The sequence below is a fragment of the Herpailurus yagouaroundi genome, unplaced genomic scaffold (assembly GCF_014898765.1).
Source record: "Herpailurus yagouaroundi ecotype Mexico unplaced genomic scaffold, PumYag 182, whole genome shotgun sequence".
Lineage (NCBI taxonomy): Eukaryota > Metazoa > Chordata > Mammalia > Carnivora > Felidae > Herpailurus > Herpailurus yagouaroundi.
Genome location: NW_024412413.1, coordinates 46,288,609 through 46,311,993, shown reverse-complemented (window position 1 = coordinate 46,311,993; position 23,385 = coordinate 46,288,609). Strand labels below are relative to the sequence as shown.

The 23,385-nt window shown below is 38.7% G+C and overlaps 1 protein-coding gene across 1 annotated transcript; it reads left to right on the top strand.

Moving 5' to 3' along the window:
• Positions 1-1,327: 1,327 nt before the first annotated feature.
• TMEM19 (transmembrane protein 19) lies at positions 1,328-22,916 on the top strand. The gene is made up of 6 exons (XM_040491417.1): positions 1,328-2,027; positions 3,727-3,840; positions 18,202-18,339; positions 18,712-18,966; positions 19,797-20,006; positions 21,869-22,916. Exons 1-6 carry the CDS (start codon positions 1,898-1,900, stop codon positions 22,030-22,032), a joined length of 1,011 nt encoding a protein of 336 aa, XP_040347351.1. The 5' UTR covers positions 1,328-1,897; the 3' UTR covers positions 22,033-22,916.
• The last annotated feature ends 469 nt before the right edge of the window (positions 22,917-23,385 follow it).

The following is a 23,385-nucleotide window of genomic DNA, read 5'->3' as shown; positions in this document are numbered from 1 at the left end:
AAATCATCCCTGGCATCCGGGAACTAGCCTGACACATGGAGACTTCAGTGTTTTTAGGAGATGCCTGACACAGCTAGGCGTCATCAATGGTTTTCTAATGAACGTAAAAATCTCGTAAAACACCAACATCGGACAAGGTTACCCTTGTAACCTTGTGACTGATGAAAGGAGGGGTAAGAAAAAGCAAGATCAGTTCATAATCTTCTCTATGGGACAAAAGCAAGGTCACTATGCAAACCACAAAAATAATAGGTTTTACTGTTAATAACTATCCAATTGTGTGGTGTGATTGATATTGGCTAGTCAGCTTGCTGAGGTATCCAATTATTTACCTGTACCGAACAGTGTGAGACAAAAATAAAGTGGGCACATATTTTCTGCATGAAGACCATATATGCAAGTAGTCTAATAAGGCCACTACTATTTAGTCTTACTTCACAGATTTGGTTCTTAATCAGTTAATTCGATGTCTTACCAAAGGAAAGGATGTTGTTTTGACATGTTATTTAAATTTAGACTTGTGTGTTTTTAAAAAGTACTCAGTAGTTAAAAAAACTATTCAAAGAAAACGTTTTCTGGGTTAAAACACATCCGTGTAGTATATCTGAAACTCATTTACGTCCTCTTCTTACATTGTCAGCAATTAACTGAAAAAGTTCAAATATAGTGTAATTATTAGTTAGTTTTAACCAAGGCACACAAATGTTAATGTCAAATAAACCACGAAATAAGCCACCAGATTCAGACTTTTAATGTTAATATGACGTTCTGCTTTCTAAGTTAAATGACTTAATGCACACACTTAAAGTATGATTGGTGTAGGAACAGATCTCCTCAATGTAAATGCTGTCATTACAATAATTATTTGAGCTCAATAGCAGGTACTATGTCCAACTTTATCTTTACATCTCTAGCAATTACAAGTGTTCACCACATACTAAATGGTGTCGTCTTAAATAATTTTCTCAGTCATAAAATTTTTACAACACAACATATGCCCCTTCCCCTAAAAATCCATAATATTATGTGCCATAAACTCTTTATAGATGAAAATGTATTCGATTATGCTTGAAACGGACTTATGGGGTCTAAATTTATTTGCATTCCTTTTTTCTATTACTACCCTGGTAGTGGTTTCAGCATTCGGTGTTTGCCTATGCTCTCAAACCTAAGTACCTAAGGTTCCAGACATCAGTATTCTGAGAAGCATTACAAACCCACCAGGCCCCGGTCGCAGGTGGCCTCTGAGTGGGTCCGCCCCGCTTGACCTCTGGGAGACGCCCTTAAACCGCTCACGTGGACTAAGCGACGTCTCGGGCGCCGCAGCGCATGCGCGCAGGAAAGGGAGACGCGACTCGCCGCGGGGCTGAGGTCCGGGAACCTCGGCCCAGGCGGGCTGGACCAGGATTCTGAAGCGGCGCGCGCAGCGGTCGGGACGTGACCGCGCTCCACTGCGCTGGGCTCACCGCGGGGACCCACCCGGGCCCTGGCTGCGCACCTTGTCTTTTTGCGACCCGCGTCGACGCGTGGGCGGGAGGTGGAGGCGGAGCCCGCGGTCCTAAGACCAGCGATTGGCTGATTCCGCTTTCCCGTCGCTTTCCACCCTGCTGAGTTGTGGTGTGAAGTGACCGCCGACTAGGAACCGGCACTCTGCGGGGGTGGGCTTTGCTTTTCCAGTGAAGTGTTAACCTCGCCCACGGGAGTTTCAGCTCTCCACCTGCCGAAGTTTCCGGAAATAGTTTCAGGTTTTTTTTTTTTTTTTTCGGTCGGTGGGAGACGTTCGCATTTATGGTTGCCTCTACATGAGTTTTTTGATGGCAACTTAAATGACTGATTTTTTTTATTAGAAACACTGTATATTTTCTCCCTCGGGGGCTCGTTCATATCCTTACTTTCCATGACAGATCTTAACGACAATATATGCAAAAAATATATAAAGATGATCACTAATATAGTTATATTGAGCCTGATCATTTGCATTTCTTTAGCTTTCTGGATTATGTCTATGACTGCAAGCACCTATTATGGTAAGTATGAATGTTCTGAGTTGTTTTTCTATAATCTAATTGGTGGAATTGAAAATAGTCTCATTAATGAAATCCAAAACTCCTGTCCTCTGAGTGGTTATGAACTGTTGTGTTTACTTAACTCCCATGGTCCGAATTTACAAACATTAAAATGTAATCACTGCCTTGAACATTTTAGAAACTTTAATAAACACAGCTTGTGGATAATACTAGTTAAACCTATTTCAAAATGTTTTTATGTTGTATGTAGTTATTACATCTATCTTGAGAAATAAGTGAAATGAAACATGGTTTTGTAAAACAATTGCAGTGATTTTTTAATAAGAATATTTGTAACTATCAGTTTCTCGTATCCTGTAAAAAATCACAGTAAAAATGAAAGGTGGTATAATGTTTACATTTGGAGAGTTGGAGGATTTGTCTGCTGTTTTAGTCACTTCAGAAGAACAGATTCCTTTTAAAGTCTGAAACCACATTGCGTACTCTGGACTCAAATCTTGATAGTTTTGACGCCTCCTAAGAGCATACGTATGCCTTTACACAAATTCCTTGGTACCCCTATAAAAATGGAATATTGTTCAGCTGAAAGGAAAAGTGAAAAGTAGAGTGATAAAGCGATTGCCATCTCAGAACTTACCCTTCTGCAGACATGTGAATAATTGAATGGGTATTCTTCAAGGTTCAGAAGCTTTCAGAGTTGGTTCATAATGACTCACAGTAGGGGATGAGGGTTTAGGGAGGAGAGGTATGGGAGAAGATTCTGGTTTGCGCTAGTATTAACTATTGCTTGAACTCAATGGAATAAACCCGGATCTGGAAACCCAAGTGTCCCTCTGGGGCCAGGAACATGATCATTGCATCTTAAATACTTGGGAATAGTTTTCATTTTCAGAAATAGAATTTTTTGGTTGAACATTTGGCCCTCTTTGTCTTCCATTTTCCCATTTTTGATAGAAACATGGGCTCAGGCAATAGTTCACATTTTTCCTTACTGTAATCACTCAGTCTTGTGTGTACGAGTCTGTCAGGAATGGTGGGGACTTTAAAGGGGAAAACAATGGCCTGTATAAGGGAGGAGGCCTCTCTCCACTACAGTCAATTCTACCACGTGAGCCTGAACTTCCACATTTTACAACAGAAGCCAAGGTTCTGGATTTTTACACTGAAATATCCTAATCTTAAATATTAACTTCCAGTTGTTTGAAAACATTATGTTAGCCAAACAAAATACCTGTGAGCTGGATGCAACCTTTGGAAAACTCAGTTGCTAATTGTTGAATTGAGGTGTGTAGCTTGTGAGAATGTTACTTTAAAACACACACACACACAAACAAAAAAAAAAACCTCTCTACAAGGCAGAAAGTGAAATAATTGGATCCTGTTAATAGTTTGCTTTATGCAGTTCTTGAGATTTAATACGTGCCTCCTTTCCAAAACAATGGTGAACTGTAGAGAATCATTTCAAATCTCCACATATGTATGAAATATCAAAACTTGGACAGGACTTATTTGGTCATTCCCCAGTAGGATTGTCTCTCTGGAAATATAAAAGTCTCAACATATTTTACTTTGGTGACCTCATCTCTGTTTCCCTACTTATGCCAGTATTTTAATCCAGAATGCAGTTAATCAGAGTTTACAGCCAGGACTAACATGTGCAGGCTTCACACAATTTGTGCTCTATCTTTATAATTTTTAGGTAATTTACAGCCTATTTCTCCTTGGCGTTGGCTGTTTTCCGTTGTCGTTCCTGTTTTGATTGTCTCTAATGGCTTTAAGAAGAAAAGTCTAGACCACAGTGGGGCTTTAGGAGGTATGTTTTTCTTTTGAGTGTTAACTATATAATAAGTGCTTGCTAATATAATTTAAAACCGTGTTTTCTAAATTCCAAATATATGAGACGACAGTCACAATGTTATGTATTTTAGACAATGATAAAGTGATTTATTGCTCAGCATTCCTATTCTGTCAGAATTGCAGATACTAACATACTCAGTGTAATGTTCAGATTTATCTTTGTAATTGATGTCAAGTAGACTAATAGGATAGATTTTTTTTTCAGTTCCTTAATTATTCTGCTCCTTTAGTTGTATTAAATTATCTGCTGGCAGAAATGCTGGAGAACTCCTAGGAGTAAAGTAGAGGAACTGGTGGAAAGAATTGTTCTTGGAAATCGCTGTTAGTAGCCTCAAGCAGAGCAGTACAAATTAAGTATCTTAGATATGTTTTTCAGAACTGAGTTAGGGATAGGCCATTTATCTGTTCTTTTAGCACATATTTATTGAGCACTTACTATATGCCACTCTTCTAGAAACTGAGGATGTGACTGAACAAGGACAAGGTTTCAAGTTCTTGTGGAACTTTTATTCTTTAGAAGAGATAACAAACAAAATACATTAAACTTTTTATATAATAAAGTATGTGAGAAAAACTGAGATAATAAAGAGTGTATGTTGGGGGATGCAGGCATTCTTTTGTAGATAGGGTCAGGCATAACCCGTTTCTCTAAGGAGGTAGTTGTGAACCGAGACTTGAAGAAGCCAGCAATGAGAAAGTCTGAGAGAAGCAGGTTCCAGGCTGACAGAATCACATGGGAAAAGACCCCGACGTATACCCTGGCTTATTTAGTGTGAGCATAAAGTTCATTTGACTGGAAAATAGTGAAAAAAGGAAAATGGTGAGAGATAAAATTGAAGAAATAGGCAAGGGCCAGGTAATTAAGGGGGCTTGTGGAACACAGTGAAGATTTTATTTCAAAGTAGGTGGAGCCTCACCTGCCTCAGATCAGTGGGGTGACATGGTCTGATATGACATTGAGACTTTCATTCCTGGCAGTGTTTTAAATCCTAAGACATGAGAATCCCCCTCAACTGGCAGGTCTTGAAGCCACCTATCTAACCTGCAAAATATTGCTCATTAGCCTAACTTAGCACTGTAAACACACTCTGCTGCCACTGTATTCACATAGAGCAGATGTTTCTCAAAGTTTTATAAACTTGAGCAGGCCTTCCTGGAAGCAATATAACATGATGGGTAAAAGAACAAGTGCTAGAATCAGGCAGGATGGATTTGAATGATAGTTACAGCAGGTGCCTGGGTGGCTCAGTCAGTTAAGCATCTGACTTCGGCTCAGGTCATGATTTCATGGTTCGTGAGTTCAGGTCCCCTGTCCAGCTCTGCACTGACAGCATGGAGCCTGCTTGGGATACTCTGTCTCCCTCTCTATCTGCCCCTTCCCTGCTCACATGTTTGCTCTCTTTCAAAAATAAACATTTTTTTAAGTTAAAAAAATAAAATAAAAATAAATGAATATTAGTTATGGCTTTGGGAGAGTCACTTAACCTCCCTATGCCTTAGTTTTCTCTTCAGTGAAATGGGATTTTTAATATCCAACCTAAAGAACTACCATGAAGTTAATATAGCTTAAACTTCATGGCATCTTCACTTGCAGTGGTACCTTCTAAGGCCTTGGGAAGAACCCTAGCAGTTTATGCTCATGGTCCTATGGTTTTGTAAATTTTACAAAGGTAAGAGCTATGCTTGTGTGTGTATGTGTGTGTATATATGTGTGTGTATATGTATATATATATATATATATATATTTTTTTTAATTTATAAGCACCAGGCCCTATAAATCCTTGATCTACCTCTGATTTCATTCTTACGGGTTGCAGTAAGAATTAAATCAGGTAATCACAATAAAGTTCCTAGCTCAGTGCATAGACATAGCCAGCATTTATTGGCTGCTTATTTTCAGGCAGTTCTTCAGAATCATGCTAAGTCTCTTCCTTTATGATTGGGAAACATTGTTCAAGGACTTTTTTCCCTTCCATGAGGGTAGTTGAGAATTACAGTTAACAGACCATATTGACATATATTTTGTCTTGCCATATAATCAGTATTAGGAATGGTTATGTTTTATCTGTTTAGCAAATGCTTATGTTGCGTATACTGTGTACCAGGCACTGCTGTTAGCACTTTGGAAGTATTAACTCACTTAAAGTGAATAATTTGGTCTCCGTTTGAATATAACACAGAGTTATGCTTTGTTAAAAATGTCCTTTCTCAAGTAGTCTTGCCTTGATTATTATCATTCTTGACATATAGAAAGGGCAAGTCGTTCCTGAAATTCTGTCTTCCCTGGTTTCCATGTTGTATATTGCCCTGCTTTTCCTTTCCCGATCTCTACTTTTGTTTCTTTCCTGCTACCATTTGCTTTCCTGCCTTCTAGTCCTTGGGCCTCTATTCCTCTCCTGCCTAGCTTGATTTAGAATTAGAAGATACGTATTTGAATTCTGAGACTTCCACTTGCTATCTCAGTGAAGTTTGCTGTCACATACTATGACTCTGGAGTTCTCTCTTGTCCAGCAAGAGAACGGATGCAGAATTGAATACAAGAGAGGCTTGTGTCCAGGAAGAGACAAAAGCCCCAAATAGGGGTTTCATCTCCGCATTTATTGAGCTTACAAGATATTACCCATGTGGGTGAACATGAAGAAAACAAGATCTTACGCAGGTGAACGTGGAGAAAACAATCAGTAATCATTAAGTTGTGTGCGTAAGAAGCAAAGGGTGTGGGGGCAAGTGGAGTTTGTGATCAAAGTACAATAGTATATTGGCGTCAGATGGAAGTATTTGTGATCCTATTACAATATCTTACTAGCTAACATTGGGCACTTTTGCTTTCCACCCTAAGCTTTTTCTAACCCATTTATGTAAGTAGAACCTATTTCCCCACATTTTACCACATTGCCTAACAATTTGGAGTCTCGGTTTCTTCATCTCTTATGAAATAGTTCCTTAGGGCTTATTGGTGAGGTTCAGACAAGATAATGTATGGGACAATATGTCTGTTTAAGCTATAGAGCGTTAGGGGTGCCTGGGTGGCTCAGTCAGTTAAGCGTCTGACTTCGGCTCAGGTCATGATCTCACAGTTCGTGGGTTCAAGCCCTGCATTGGGCTCTGGGCTGACAGCTCAGAGCCTGGAGCCTGCTTTGGATTCTGCATCTCCTTCTTTCTCTGCTCTTCCCCCATTCATGTTCTGTCTCTCTCTCTCTCTCTCTCAAAAATAAAAAGTTAAAAAAATTTTTTAAAAAGCTATAGAGCATTATATAAACATTTACTGTTAGTGATTTATTGTGTGCTTTCAATTATATTGTAAACTCCCAGAAGACAGGAGTGGATCTTATGCTTCTGTGTCCCATGCTTCTTTGAATAGTGTTACAGCATAACAGGTACTTAGGAAATATATGATTGATTCTTTTTAATGTTTATTTATTTATTTATTTATTTATTGGAGGGGAGAAAGGAGAGGGAGGGGATTGGGAGAATCCCAAGCAAGCTGTGTGTGTCAGCACGGAGCCCAATGTGCAGCTTGAACTCAGGAACTGTGAGATCATGACCTGAGCTGAAATCAAGAGGACGCTCAACCGACCAAGCCACCCAGTCACCCCTGTACATTGATTTTAAAACCTCTGTTCTTTTTTCTAATCATTTCATTCCATGAATATTGGTATCTTTTGTTTGGAGCTTTTTTTTTTCCCTTAAGAACAAAAAAAAAATTGTAATGCTAGTTCAAATTATATAGGACTTGGGAATACCATCCTGGAGTATGACTATAAATTACTTAAACCATCAGTGTTGTCATTTGCCTATCTGTAAAGTGAGAAGAAATTATATTATCTACAGCATTGATCTGTGAGAAGCCATCCATGTACAAAGGTTAGCACAGTACCTGGCACACACATTAAGTATTTTATAGATGTTAGTTACCATTATTGTCTTCCTTCCACTACTGTTCACAGTCATAGGAATTTTACTAAGGTTGTCCATATCATGCCTTTAGTGTGCTTGGGATCGAGAAGAGTTTCAGAACTTCCTCAGGATATGGGTGTTAAGAGCCCCCCATGACACAGGAACACATACCTTGGTGATGATGGAAGAGAGGAGGGGTTGAGGCAGTGCTTAAGGTGAACACTGAAGTGGAGGCCTCTGATCTCTTTGAGAGAGATTATTTCTAGAATAAGGAGGATCACATGAGGGAATATATGGGAAAGTGATTATAAAGCACTGGGAAGCACTGTGTAAATGATTTACTCTAAGGAAGTATTACTAGTCATTGTATTCCTTTGAGCTTAGAATGGACAATCCGTCATCAGTTTTTTGACTTGACAATTTTAAATTTGATTTCACCTACCAAGACTATTAGGCATAATGGTTTACTCTTTTTTCTCATTCATTCATTCATTCATTCATTCATTCAACAAATATATAGTTAGGGTTCCCTGTATGCCAGGCACTGTCCTGGACACTTAGGATTTAGTAGTAAACAAAATGGATAAAAATCCCACTGTCACTCCTGAAACCAATATTATACTATATGTTAAATAACTAGAATTTATTTTTTTTTAAGGTTCTTTATTTCTTTTGAGAGAGAGAGGAAGAGAGAGAATCCCAAGCAGGCTCCTTGCTGTCAGCATGGAGCCTGACACGGGGCTCAATCCTATGAACTGCAAGATCATGATTTGAGCCGAAATCAAGAGTTGGATGCTTAACTAAGACCCCAGGCACCCCAACTAACTATAATTTAAATGAAAACCTAAAAAAAATACCACTGTTAGAGAACTTACAGTTTTAGGGAACAGAGATAAATAAGATGGGCTTGAGGCATTTACTATTAAATTTTTTTAATGTTTTATTTATTTTTGAGAGAGAGAGAGAGAGAGAGAGAGAGAGAGAACAGGGGAGGGGCAGAGATTGAGGGAGACACAGAATCCAAAGCAGGCTCCAGCCTCTGAGCTGTCAGCACAGAACCTGATGTGGGGCTCAAACTCACAAACTGTGAGATCATGACCTGAGCTGAAGTCGGACGCTTAACCAACTGAGCCACCCAGGCACCCCAGGTTTGAGGCATTTAATCCCCAGAAATATATATTGTAAATGTAATGGAAATGCACACAAATGGAGTATTGTCTGGAAAGGCTAGTGGTTGTATTCCATGTGGTCTTACAGAGGGTGGCCTTACCTCTTTTGGGTCACCATGGTTCAGATCTGGTGATCGATCTTTCTGAAATAGAAGCCTCATTCTGTCAGGTACCCAGAGTTGATAAGACCTAAGAAAACCAGTTTATGTTGTTCATTGTCACAAGGGACTGATATTAGCAATCACTATACCACTTTTATTAATCTGATTAATATGGAACTAGTCAGGGTGCCTGGCTGGCTCAGTCAGTAGAACATGTGACTCTTGATCTCAGAGTCATGAGTTCAAGTCCCACATTGGGTGTGGAGCTTACTTTAAAAATAATAATAATAAAGTATGTCTTTAAAAAGATATATGGAACTAGTTGATTGCAGACTGAATAAAAACATCACTGCTGAGGCATACCCAATTCTTGTAGTCAGGCCACTTGAGAAGTAAAATTATAACCAGAACTTTTCTTTGGTGAGTACTAGGTCTGAGAAACAGTCTATATGATGCCAGCAAGCCGAGTCTAAAGACCCAGAGGGGGGTCACACAGGACCAACCAAGAGAATCCCTGACTCTGCGCAGGGTAGAAATCAAATGTGAGTCAGCATGAAATGAAAATGAAGTTTATGGAAGATATAGAGAGAGTCCAAATACAGACAGAGTGGGAGACACAGAAAGGAAAGGAGAGAGAGTCCCATCTTTGTTTGGCGTGTGGGGTTTTAAGGAGGATTGTGGTCTCGTGTATGTGTTTTTTTTAGGCATCCAGGAACCAGTTAGAACAAAGAAGAGGGTCCAGGTGTTATTTCTTGGAGCCAGGGGGCCTTGGTCAACATGTCTAGCACCAGAGGTCTGAAATACATATATGCTGGCTTCCTCGGGTCATTCTTGCCTGGTCCTTCCTTAGAAGTTATCTATTCTAAAGAAATCATTAACTCCTTGTCCCTTACAAGGAGGATATACACTGTTTGCTTTATGAGGCATGTATAAAGTGGGGGTGCAGGTCCTAGCAAGAACAGAAGCAGGAAAAGGAACAGAAAGCATATTTTTATGGAGTCCTAAAGTTTCCCTGTCTCCAGTATTGCAAATCCACCAGTCAAAGGGTCCCATCCCTTGTACGGAATTCAACAGGTCTGCCAACTTCTGGTTCTTTGGCCTTCATGTTCTTTATTTTGGGCTAATGAGCATTCTGTTGATTCCCACAGTCTTTCTGTAGTAGATTACCTATGATAGAATTGATTATATTTGAGTATATATATTCTAGTCCTGCCTTTCCCTTTTCTGCCTCTCAGGGTTATTATACCCAGGTCATCATGGTTGAAATTTGGGGTGTAACTCTACTCCTGCTATCAGTGACATTTGTAGACAGTGTTGTTTTTCTTCCCCCTATGGCTCTGTTTAGTGCAGAATTTACCTGTTTAAAACTCAGAAGGCAGCCATAATTCTTGAATCTTGAAGTGCTTTGAGAGCACCCTTTTGTTTTTCATATCAGGTTTTATTACTGACAATTAGAGATTCCAGAGGTGGTTCCAGGAGATGGACTCTAGAACTGGAAACTGCAGTTACTAATTTAAGAGTTCAGACATAGCTAGCAGTTGCAAAAAATTCCAAGATATTTTTAGACTACATGAAAGAAATCATTCTTTCAAAGTACATTGCCTTTGATTTATTTCCTCATCCTGAACCTGTCATCCATATGAACATTGATCACTTCCTGTGGTATTTTAAGGTGGTTGAAGTAAAAAGGATGTAGATGACTGGTAGCATTTCAGTATAGGTTGTTTTAGGGCCCTCCTACTCTGGGTTTGTTTACAAATAGTGGAACGAATTGTTAATAGTGACTATAGAGAAGGGATGGGAGTGTGGGGGTGTACAGAGACATTTTCACATTTACTATGTATACTTCCATATTTTTGGCTTTCTCCTCCAATAGTTATGTACTACTTTTGTAATACTGTAAAATCAATTGAAAAAAACTTCAAGGTTGAATAGGTTTTTCCACTGCAGCTGCTTTTATTGCCAGTGATATTAGTTAACATTTATTAAAGGCCTTCTACATCTGGGTAATATAATAAGTATATTATAAAAATTATTTAACTTTTCACAGCAAGCCAACGAGGTAGGAATTGCTGTTATTATTTTACCAATGAAAAGTTGAGGCTTACAGTTGGGAAACATTTAGTTATTCAGAGGTAAATGGAGGAGCCAAAGTTTGAACTCCAGACTGTTCAACTCCAGAGCTAAAGTACTTTGTTAGTACTTTATACAGCATTACCCTACTTCTTGCGCTTTATTTATTTTTTTAAGTTTATTTATTTTGAGAGAGAAAGAGAGAAAGAAAGTGGGAGAGGGGCAGAGAGGGAGAGAGAGAATCCCATGCAGGCTCCACACTGGCAGCCCAACTTGGGGCTCACACCCCCAAACCATGAGCTCATGACCTGAGCCAAAAATAAGAGTCAGACACTCAACCCACTGAGCCACCCAGGCGCCCCCTACTTCTTACACTTTAAATTAGAATGCACTAAAGTTGGAGTGCCTGGGTGACTCAGTCCGTTAAGCATCTGACTCTTGATATCATCTTAGGTCTTCATCTCAGGGTCGTGGAGCCTACTTAAAGTACTAAGCACGATAAACTTGAGTAAAATGCCAATATTTGAGTATCTCTGGAGTGATCAATCAATAAATGTCTCACTAGTTCCAGTATCTGAATGTTGAGCTAATCAGAGTTTCTACAAAAATAAAAACCTGGTCCCCTGTTCTGTTATTTAAGAAGATACTATTTCATACTCCTTTATTAAATAAATATTAACACCTGCTTAATGTCTTTTCTATTAATAGTTTTGTTTAATGTGTTAACAAAAATCTTTATATGACAACACTGAATATATTTATCTTAAAAGTTACAGAGAATGGAAATTGTTTTTTGGGGGGTTTTTTGTTTGTTTAAATTTTAACTAGGCCTCACATTCAACATGGGGCTTGAACTCATGACTCTGAAACAAAGAGTCACATGCTCTTAATGCTGACTGAGCCATCCACGTGCCCTGAGAATAGAAATTGTTAACAATAAAGTTAGACAGGGATGGAAGAATTTGTACTTAGAAATACAAGCAAGCAGTCTGGACAGGGCCACACAAGATAACAGTGTCTTGGTGTGATGATCACATTCTAGGAAACTGGTCCCCAACCCTGCAGGGCCAGCAGGTGGATTTTTTTCACACACCAACTCTAAACTGGAAACTTAGACTTAAAGCAGCCAAGCTCGTGAGAGACTAATTAACAATAAATGTAAATTTTTTTGGTGCCACTGACCCGAGTGTTCAAAGGCAGAATTAGGACACTCTCTCCCTGAAAGGAGAACTATAAAAATTATTATAAAAGGGGTGCCTGGGTGGCTCAGTTAATTAAGCATCCACTCTTGATTTGGCTCAGGTCATGATCTCACAATTCGCGAGATCAAGCCCCACTGGGCTCTGCACTGACAGCATGGAGCTTCCTTGGAACTCTCTCTTTTCCTCTGCACCCCTACCCCAAAATAAACATTTTAAACAAACCCAATAAAAATTATTATTAAAAATATGATCATAGGGGCACCTGGCTGGCTTCATCAGAGCATCGTGCAACTCTTGATCTTGGGGTCATGAGTTTGAGCCCCACATTGGGTGCAGAGATTAATAAATAAAACTTTTTTTAAAATGTGCTTTTTTAAACACATTTTTTTTTCCAACGTTTATTTATTTTTGGGACAGAGAGAGACAGAGCATGAACGGGGGAGGAGCAGAGAGAGAGGGAGACACAGAATCGGAAACAGGCTCCAGGCTCTGAGCCATCAGCCCAGAGCCTGATGCGGGGCTCGAACTCACGGACCGCGAGATCGTGACCTGGCTGAAGTCGGACGCTTAACCGACTGCGCCACCCAGGCGCCCCTAAAATGTGCTTTTAAGTTGAGAAGGACTTAGAGAATAGAGAATGCTACTTTTATATAAAGAAGAAGGGAGGTACCTGGGTGGCTCAGTGAGTAAGCTACTAACTCTTGGTTTCTGCTCAGGTCATGATCTTGTGGTTCGTGAGTTCAAGCCCCACATCAGGCTCCGCCAGTGTAAAGCTTGCTTGGGATCTCTCTTTCCCTCTCTCCCTGCCCCTCCCCTGCTCACTCTCTGTCTCTCTCGAAATAAATAAACTTTAAAATTTTTTTTAAAAAAGGGAAAATAAAACATGAAAATATATATATATACACATATATATATATCTTTCGAAAAAAATGCAGGAATGATAAGCTAGAAAATAATGAAGTTTGTTATCTACAAAGAATGGAGGGAGAGCAAAATATAGTCAGAGGGGCAAAGGGACCTGGGAGGAAGTGACCCTTCTCTAAATATACTTTTTTGTGTAAGTTTGACTTTTGAAATCATGCTAGTATTCTACATATTTTAAGCAATAAAATTAGAAAGGATGGAAAAGGGGAAATCTACAACTGAAAGCAAACTAAAACAAATGAACCCAATTGTATTTTAAATTAATACTATAAGCACACTGGAGGGAAAAAGAGGAAACTTATAGTATTTAACTATATTCCTTCAGTCTTGGGTTAAGGGAAGAAGAGAATCGCAAACAAATCCTGAACTATGTTTGGTGTGGTTTGTTTTTGTTGTAGTAAGAGTGAAGTAATTCTACAAATTTTAGATGTGATAGGGGATTGAGAAAATGAGTGAAATTGTCATTGTTGTTTTAAACTGGGGGGTTCTTACCAAAGAAGGAGGCATACAAATGTGGAAGGAGGAGGAGCAAGAGATTCTGTGGAGATGGATTGTAATGGGAGCTCTTGGTATGATCTTGTGATTTCTAAAATACATGTATGTGTGTGTGTGTAGATGTGCACATGTATGTGCATGTGTGTATATTTGTATGTTCATGTGTATGCATGTATTTATTTGTCCTGTCCATAAAAAAAGTAAATATACCCCAGTAGCAATGAGCACACTGTGAGATTGGCCACTGAAATGAACCAAAGCTCCTCAGAGAAATGACTGGTTCCAGGGCTGGGGAAAACTAGGTTTGGGAAGAACCTAGAGCATCTTGTTATGCCAGAAAGAAAGGAAATACTAAAAAAAAAAAAAAAGAAGAAGAAGAAGAAAGAAAGAAAAAGATGGGGTTATGTCACACAGGTGTAGTAATGAGCTTATCTATTTTGTCTGTTATTAGTATAGCACCCCCCTGCTCTCTTTTGGTTACTGTTTGCATGGGATATTTTTTTCAGTCCTTTTACTTTCAACCCCTTTGTGTCTTTAAAGTGCATTCTTTGTAGACAGCATTGGACTATGTATTTTTATTTCACATAGACAGTCTACGTCTTTTGATTAGAGTGTTTCATCCCCTTACACATACTTGGGTTTTTTTGGAAGATTTTTTTTTTTTGTAAGTAATCTCTACACCCAGTGTGGGGCTCAAATTGACAACCCTGAGATCAAGAGTGCTCTACCAATTGAGCCAGCCAGGCGCCCCTAGCCCCTTACATTTAAAGTAATTAAGGAGAGGGGCGCCTGGGTGGCGCAGTCGGTTAAGCGTCCGACTTCAGCCAGGTCACGATCTCGCGGTCCGGGAGTTCGAGCCCCGCGTCAGGCTCTGGGCTGATGGCTCAGAGCCTGGAGCCTGTTTCCGATTCTGTGTCTCCCTCTCTCTCTGCCCCTCCCCCGTTCATGCTCTGTCTCTCTCTGTCCCAAAAATAAATAAACGTTGAAAAAAAAAAATTTAAAGTAATTAAGGAGAAACTTATTTCTGTCATTTTGCTATTTGTTTCTATATGCCTTTCAGTTTTTTTGTTCCTCATTTTTTGTATTACTATCTTCTTTTGTGTTTAATTTTTTGTAGTGGAATGTTTGAATTCCTTTCTCATTTCCTTTTGTGTATATTTTATAACTTTTCTTTATGGTTACCACAAGAATTACATTTAACATCCTAGAGTTACAACATTTTCATTTAAATTTTTGCCAGCATAACATCAATAACCTACAAACTTTTAATTTCTCCTTTGCTTTTAAAAAATAGTTTGGCTAGATTTAAGCCTCTTGTTTGACAGGTTTTTTTTTTTTTTTTTCTTTCCTTTTCACACTTTGAGTATATCAGCCCTGTGCCTTCTAGCCTTCTGGCCTCCAAAATTTCTGATAAGAAATCTGTTGATAATCTTACTGAGGATCACTCGTATGTGATGAGTTGCTTACCTTTTTCTGCTTTCAAGACTGTCTTTGTCTTTGAACAGTTTGATTATAATGTGTCTCAATGTGGCTCTCTGAATTCATTCTACTTGGAGTTTGGTAAGCTGCTTTCTTGCATGTTTATACGTGTGTCTTTCATCAAACTTGGTAAGTTTAATAAAAAAACAAAACTTGGGAAGGTTTCAGCTGTTATTTCTTCAAAGAATTTCTCTATCCCTTGTCCTCTTTTCTTCTTCTGGGATTCCCACGTGTGTGTCGTTCCACTTGTCCCTTAGGCTTTGTTCACTTTTCTTCAGTCTTTTTTTTCTGTTCTTCAGACTGGATAATTTCCTTTGCCTGCCTTCAAGTTCATTGATTTCTTTATTCTGTCAGCTCAAATGTGCCTTTGAATCTTTACTGAATTGTTTTCAGCTCCAATATTTCCTTTTGTTTTTCTCTAGATTTCTGTCCTGTTTATTAGCATTTCCATATCCCATAATGTTTTCTTGACTTTCTTCATGTCTTCTTTTCATTCTTTGAGCATCCTTAAGACTGTTGTTTTGAGGTCTTTGCTTAGTAGGTCCACCATCTGGCCCTTCCAGTGACAGTCTCCATTGATTTTTTTTTTTTTTCCCCTGTGAATGGGCCATACTTTCCTGTTTCTTTGTATGCCTTGTGATATTTTTCTTGAAAACTAGACATTTAAATCTAATAAGATGGTAACTCTGGAAATCAGAATTTCCCCTGTCCCCAAGGTTTGCTCTTTTTTGTTTTTGTTTTGTCTTGTTTTTGATTGTTGCAGGCTGTCTCTATGCCAGAGATCACCCTAAGGTGTAAACTTAAGGTCTTCCCAGTCTTTTCTGAGCCTATACCTTTCTCTGGGTATGCACTGTGCCTTTCTAATTTTCCCCGTAAATTCAGTTTCTTTCGAATGTCCTAGTCTTTAATGTATGGCTCTCCAAATGAGGAAAACCAGAAATGAAGGGAGGTTGGAATCAACCCTTTAAATCCTTTGGAAGTTCCTTCAGCAAGAAAGGGCTTAAGCTTGCAACAGTAAGGGGTGGAGTGCAACAATGGCTGCCATCCTCTGTGTCTATATCTGCATTATCAGAAGCAGCAATCATTGATCAGAGTACAAATCCTCATATTTGAAAGACAAGTCCAGGGCCCTTCCTTGGGTGTCTGACTTCAGCTCAGGTCATGATTTCATGGTTGGAGTGTTAGAGCTCTGCATCAGGCTCTGTGCTGACAGCTCTGAGCCTGGAGCCTGCTTCAGATTCTATCTCCCTCTCTCTCTGTCTCTCCCCTGCTCACGTTTTCTCTCTCTCTCTCTCTCTCTCTCTCTCTCTCTCTCTCTCTCTTTCAAAAATAAACATTAAAAAAATTTTAAAGGAAGACAAGTCCTTATTGTCCGCCCTGGCTTTCATAACCTGTGTGCAGACTGCTCCTGCAATTCCTGTACTTCCTGCCATGGGGCTGGGAGTGGTGATGGGAAACTGACCAAAATTACTGCAGTTTCCCTTCCAAGCCTTCCTTTGAAAGTGACAAGCCTTCAGTAGACTCCAGAGTTCCAAAAAAGTTTTGTCAGACAGATTCTGCCTGTGCAATTGTTGTCTAGGTGGGAAGACAGATTTTTAATGCTTCCTACTCCTCCCATCTTTCCAGAATCCTCTGTCTCATTCATTTTTGTAGAATTTACTAACCATTGTGGTAATAGAAACTAGGGTACTTTGCTATCTCAGCCACCAAGTTTTACTACTAAGAACAATTTCTTTTTTATTTTTATTTTATTATATAGAGCACACACACGGGGAAGAGGGGCAGAGGGAGGGAGAGAAAGAATCTTAAGCAGGCTCCACGCTCAGCATGGAGCCCAGTGCAGGGCTTGATCCCACAACCCTGGGATCATGACCTGAGCCAAAATCAAGAGTTAGTCACTCAACTGACTAAGCCACCCCGGCATCTCTCATAAGAACATTTATTTTCAAATTTTCTAACAAAGGCCTTTAAGGATTATCTGAGTAATTTAAGAAGCTAATTCCAGCAGATGTGCATTTTCTTTATAGAATTATTGAGAGACAGGCTTTATAATTTCTCAGTTTAGTAACTCGCAACAAGTTAAGTCTCAAGCATGTTTGACTGATTTAGCAGTTGATTTCATTGGCCTCTTTACATATTGCTATAATATCAAGAGTACATCTTTCCTTCTTTCTGTTTTTTTTTCTTTTCTGTTTCATTTAATGTAAGCTTCCCTCTTTTTTGCTCTCCTGATAAGCCTTCCTTGAAATTGGTCATTCATGGAAAAATGCAAGATGTTCCCTTTCTTCTTTGCCCAAATAAAAGAAACAAAGAAAAAGTTGAAAAATCTAAAATCACATTCACAGAAAATACTCCATTTTTAATTTCACATAAAATCCAGGACTGTTTTCATAGATTTACATAAGAAAACATAGCTAAGAAACACTATCTATATCTTCTCCCATAGTTTATGAGACTCAAGAAGGGAGCATGTAGAACTTTTTTGAAAAGCCAAAAAGCTAACCTTTAAGTAGAAAAAAAGATCTAGACTATAGGGGGAAATGTAAAAATTAGAAGCCTGAAAGATGCCACAGTTTAACCTCTCTGCAGAGATCCACAGTTAACTTTGAAATTTTCCAAACTAGCTGTCTATCCCAATGTTGTATATAACATATATAATATGTATTGCTTAATAGTGAATCACTGCTATTTATTGTGTTCTATAATTTGATTATAAAATATAATGTCTACAGTAATACATTTATATATTCATAGTTTGAAAGGAGGTCAAAATATGGTTTAAAAAAATCTCTCAATTTAATGAAATCAACATTTAGTTTACTACTTGGTAATATCTGAACTGGTAAAAGTGAAGATGTATTAGAAATGCACATTTCAGGTTTAATGAGAAAAAGAACTGAAAAAAATCCATTCTTTTTTTTCACAGCATTAATGTATGGACTAAATATAATTCTGTGTATATATATGTTTCTTTCAGGACTTGTGGTTGGATTTATCCTAACCATTGCAAATTACAGCTTTTTTACCTCTTTGCTGATGTTTTTCCTTTCTTCTTCAAAACTCACTAAATGGAAGGGAGAAATAAAGAAGCGTCTAGATTCAGAATACAAAGAAGGTAAAATGAATTATGTTTGATATCACTCAAAATAGTAACCTTTATTTCATCCTAACATACTATAAGCTTACAGTAAGAACATGTTTAGATTGTTGAAACAGATAAATTTTAGATGAGAATAACTTTAAGTAGTAGCCTAATTTAGTTTATCATTACTTCACCATAATAGTAAGAGCGAATTTTAGAAGCATTAGAATCTATCATTAACTATTCTAAAATAATATAGAAAAAGGTACTATCCAATTTTAGTCATTTTTAAAATTGTAGTCATTTTTCTTTTCTTAAACATTAAAATAAATTCCTGTAACTGCATGATTGCCCTTCTGAGGAGAAAACGTTTCTTGTCCTTTTTATGTACTTGTTTGTTTGTAGGCGGGCAGAGGAATTGGATTCAGGTATTCTGTAATGGAGCTGTGCCTACAGAGCTGGCCCTGCTGTATATGATAGAAAATGGCCCTGGGGAAATCCCAATAGATTTTTCCAAGCAGTACACTGCTTCCTGGATGTGTTTGTCTCTCTTGGCTGCACTGGCCTGCTCTGCTGGAGACACGTGGGCTTCAGAAGTTGGCACCGTTCTGAGTAAAAGCCCGCCAAGGCTAATAACAACCTGGGAAAAAGTTCCAGTTGGTGAGTCTATATTTAAATTTCTTCAAAAAAACAAAGTGAACAAAAAAAAAACCCGATTGATTGTGTTTCTTACCTAGGAGGCTTTTAAGAATTTTGGTTATTCCCTTAATTGGAAAATTACTGTAGGCTGTTAAATTGGTGATAATAATATTTGCAGGAAATGTTAGCAAGTCCTAGATAAATAATACAGGAATGCAGAGACCTATCAGTAGGAGAGGAGAAAAGGAAAGGAATAGTAGAGTATTTCTTGAGGACCTGTTATGTGGTTAGTGCTTTACCACAGATCTCAGTTCTCTTACCATTATCATCATCATCTACTGCTACTATGACTACTACATTTTTGTCTCTGTTATCACCTGCCCTCCTCCTTCATCTTCTTCCCTTCCTTCTCCTCGTCTTTTACTCCTCTACTTTCTCCTCCTCTTCCTTTTCTTCCTCACCTCCTCCTTTTTATCTCTTCCTCATTATCGTCATCCTTAATACTCTCAATATTCATGTGTATTGGTTCTTTAATTATTTTCATCTAACAAACAAGGAAATTAAGAGAAGTTAAGTAACTTCACTACTGTCACATAACTTGGAAGTGGCAGAAGGAAGATTGAAATCAGGCAGTCTGGCTCCATTGAACCATTCCCCCGCACTGCTTATAATGTCAGGAGTCAATGTGCAGAAAAGACTTCTTTTTAAGTAGGCTATGAGCTTTGGATTGTATGAAAGAGAACCCTTTCTTTTAGTCTTAGTAAGATAGGTACTACAATTTTTTGTTTTCCTTGATTTTATGTGTTTGTTGATTTTTAACCAGATTATTTTTATCTATGTTTCTTCTTCAGGGACCAATGGAGGGGTCACAGTGGTGGGCCTTGCCTCCAGTCTCCTTGGTGGTACCTTTGTGGGCATCACGTACTTCCTCACACAGTTGGTTTTTGTTAATGATTTGGACATTTCTGCTCCCCAGTGGCCTATTATTGCATTTGGGGGTCTGGCTGGATTACTAGGATCAGTTGTAGACTCATACTTAGGAGCTACAATGCAATTTACTGGTAAGAGCATCACTTTATTATTGCAAGTTATTAGTATATTAAATGGGAAAAAATACGGGGGGAGAAAACATGAAAACAATCTCAAAGAGGAAATTGAGAGGCCAGGAATGATAGGACAGAATCTTTTCCACAATTTTGATTTTAATTTTTGTGTGTGTTAAATTAATTGAAAGAGAATTAGTCCTACAGAACAATGAATAGAAGCTATGTGGGGAGGATATGATAGTGCAGGAAACAGATACTTTTGCTTATGGGACTTTATCTAATCCCAGGAAAGCAGAACATTTCGGATCAGATCATTTTAATGCCCACCCTCTATTTGTTTTACAAGTCTGTTTGAGAAAGAATTATTGTACTACTCTTACTCTGTACACATATGACCTACTTTTCTACTGTGACATAATGCTTTCTGTCCCCACTGAATTTTTAGCCCCACTCAAGATACATGGGAGAGTTGGTTTTCCCCACAATTTTCTGTGCTTTGCTTTTGAGGCTGTCCTGTCATGTCAGTATACTGACATATTCTGGTAGGTGTGTATTTCTTCCACACTCTGACCAACCATGTGTTCTCCTTTGACTCATACAGTGAAGAAGCTGGGAGTCTGGAGAAAGTTTCTCTGTGTACAATCCTTCTATTTCTTTTCATGTGCCAAGATCATCTACTTGCCCTTATGCTTTGCTCCCCACCAATCAGAATGTTTGTTCTCTCAGATTTGTTAGTCTCATCTAGATACTAAGGGGGAAGCAGTATGATTTTAGTTCAGGGTAAAGGTCAGTAACTACACACACACATACACACACACACACACAGACTCACCGTCTCTCTGTCTCTCTCTCTCTCTCTCCCTCTCTCCCTCTCTCCCTCCTCCATCCCTACTTTTTTTTGTTTGTTCTTGTTTTTTTTAAGAACCTAGGTTTTATTCTAAACTGGGCTCTAACTGGGAAAGTTTCTGATCATATTGAGTGGGTTGAAAAAATAAATGTGGACTGTGGGACAGATTAACTCGTTAATTCTTTGTGTGCCTCCTTTGTGCTGGCACCATGCTGGGTCCTGGGTTTCCAGTGCAGAGGCCAAAGACATGATCCTTATTGGTCTTGCAGGCCTAGTCTTCTGGTTTCATGACATCTCTACTTTTAATGTTCTCCCTTCTACCTGTGAAGGAATTCCAGCAGTGTTGAGAGAACAGTATTAAGGTGTACTGAAAACCACATTTCAAAAAAGTGTATTGTAATTGAGGGTTCCATATCTCTCACCATTTAATTATGCACTGAAATCAATTTTTAAAACATTTGTTTTAAATGTTTATCTTATTTCTGAGGGAGAGAGACACAGAGGATGAGCAGCGGAGGGGCAGAGACAGAGGGAGACACAACATTCGAAGCAGGCTCCAGGCTCTGAGCTGTCAGCACAGAGCCCAACGCAGGGCTCGAACTCACAAACTGTGAGATCATGATATGAGCCAAAGTAGGATGCTTAACCTACTGAGCCACCCAGGCGCGCCTCCACTGAAATCAATTTTAAATTTTTTTTTTCAACGTTTATTTATTTTTGGGACAGAGAGAGACAGAGCATGAACGGGGAGGGGCAGAGAGAGAGGGAGACACAGAATCGGAAACAGGCTCCAGGCTCTGAGCCATCAGCCCGGAGCCTGACGCGGGGCTCGAACTCACGGACCGCGAGATCGTGACCTGGCTGAAGTTGGACGCTTAACCGACTGCGCCACCCAGGCGCCCCTCCACTGAAATCAATTTTAAGTGGCTGAGAATCTTTCAAAGATTATATTCTTTGGAAGGGAAGAGCTTATTTGTTTTTAATCAAGTCATTTGGATTTTCCACCTCACTTGCTTCTTTTCTACTCCAGGTTTAGATGAAAGCACTGGCATGGTGGTCAACAGCCCAGTGAATGAGGTGAAGTACATAGCAGGGAAACCGATTCTTGATAACAATGCAGTGAATCTGTTTTCTTCTGTCCTTATTGCCCTCTTGCTCCCAACTGCTGCTTGCCATTTTTGGCCCAGCGAGTGAACTTTATTTCATTTACAAAGGTTGAAACTGTGGTAAATTCAGCTAAATTTGCAATTCTGAGTTTCATTATAAAAAGAATAATTACAATGGCAAAGAGGAAATATCAGCTCTTCCCATATTCCATTGTGATGAAATTCCACATTTTTCCTTTCGTTAACTCCCTTGTAACAGCTAACATGTTTGTAGTGAAAGCTAAGTATACACAGAACTTATTCATATTTTTCTTCTGCCGAGTAGAGCTTCTTGAGCAATGAAGCTATGATATCCATATATATTGCTATATATTGAACTGAAAATTCCTATGGAGTAAATAATAGATTTTGTTCTCGTTAAACCAGTATAGGGACTAAAAGTGTAATGCCACATGTAACGGTTACCCAAATTGTAGTTTGGGGTGGTTTAAACTGATGTGTATATGTGGAATCCTGAATAAGTGTAATCCTGGACTCCATTACTTGCCATACACAATTGGGAAAAGTGTGGAGTTTGGTTCTTAATGAGCTATGAGGCCTACTCCACATTTGTTCTCCCTTTCTCAGGGTTAGTAATGGGAAAAAAGTAAATGTCTTTTTCATATGACTATTAGAAAGCATACTTTTTTAAGTAAAAGCAAAAAAGATTTATATCTAAGATATGTGCACCTTCTATTTCAATTGATCTTTGAGAAGTTATCTTGTATTTAATATTTTTTAATGTATTTTATAGTTTTCTTTGAAATTTGTATAGGAATTTGTTTTACTTTGGCATCCTGAACAATTAGAGTCACTGGGAAACTATTGTAACTGTTTTTATTTGCTACCTAGAATTCACTGGAAGATGCTATGATTTCCTCTTCTGTACTTAAGTTATGCTCTTCTGTACAATATAGACTCAAATGAATTCTACTTTTCAGTTTTGTTCTTCACTATGATTTACTGTGCACCAAAGGAGTTTAATGTGGTATGGATTATTTTGCTCAAAGTGTTGTAGTATATGTGCTGCTGAAGTGAGCACGTTGCTGAAAGTATTTAAAAATATTTCTCATGTGATTTCCATACATCCCTCCCCCTTCTTTTGCATTGAAATTGAAGAGAGATTCCATGAATTAAGCCACTATTATTTTAGAGTGGATAAAGCTTAGAATTCTTTACTGCTGGGGCGCCTGGGTGGCTCATTTGGTTAAGTGACCAACTTTGGCTCATGACTGACTTTGCCTCAGGTCATGATCTCACTGTGAGTTCGAGCCCCAAGTCAGGCTCTGCCCTAACAATGCAGAGCTTGCTTCAGATTCTCTGTCTCCCTCTTGCCCTCTCCCTTTCATGCTCTCTCTCTCTCATTCGCTCTCTCTCTGTCAAAAATAAACAGTAAAAAAAA

What these genes read in the sequence shown, in the direction of transcription:
- TMEM19 (XM_040491417.1), top strand. Translation starts at nt 1,898, where the DNA reads ATGACAGATCTTAACGACAATATATGCAAAAAATATATAAAGATGATC. An exon ending in GACTGCAAGCACCTATTATG is followed by an intron (nt 2,028 to 3,726) that starts GTAAGTATGAAT and finishes TATAATTTTTAG; the next exon opens with GTAATTTACAGCCTATTTCT. An exon ending in CCACAGTGGGGCTTTAGGAG is followed by an intron (nt 3,841 to 18,201) that starts GTATGTTTTTCT and finishes TGTTTCTTTCAG; the next exon opens with GACTTGTGGTTGGATTTATC.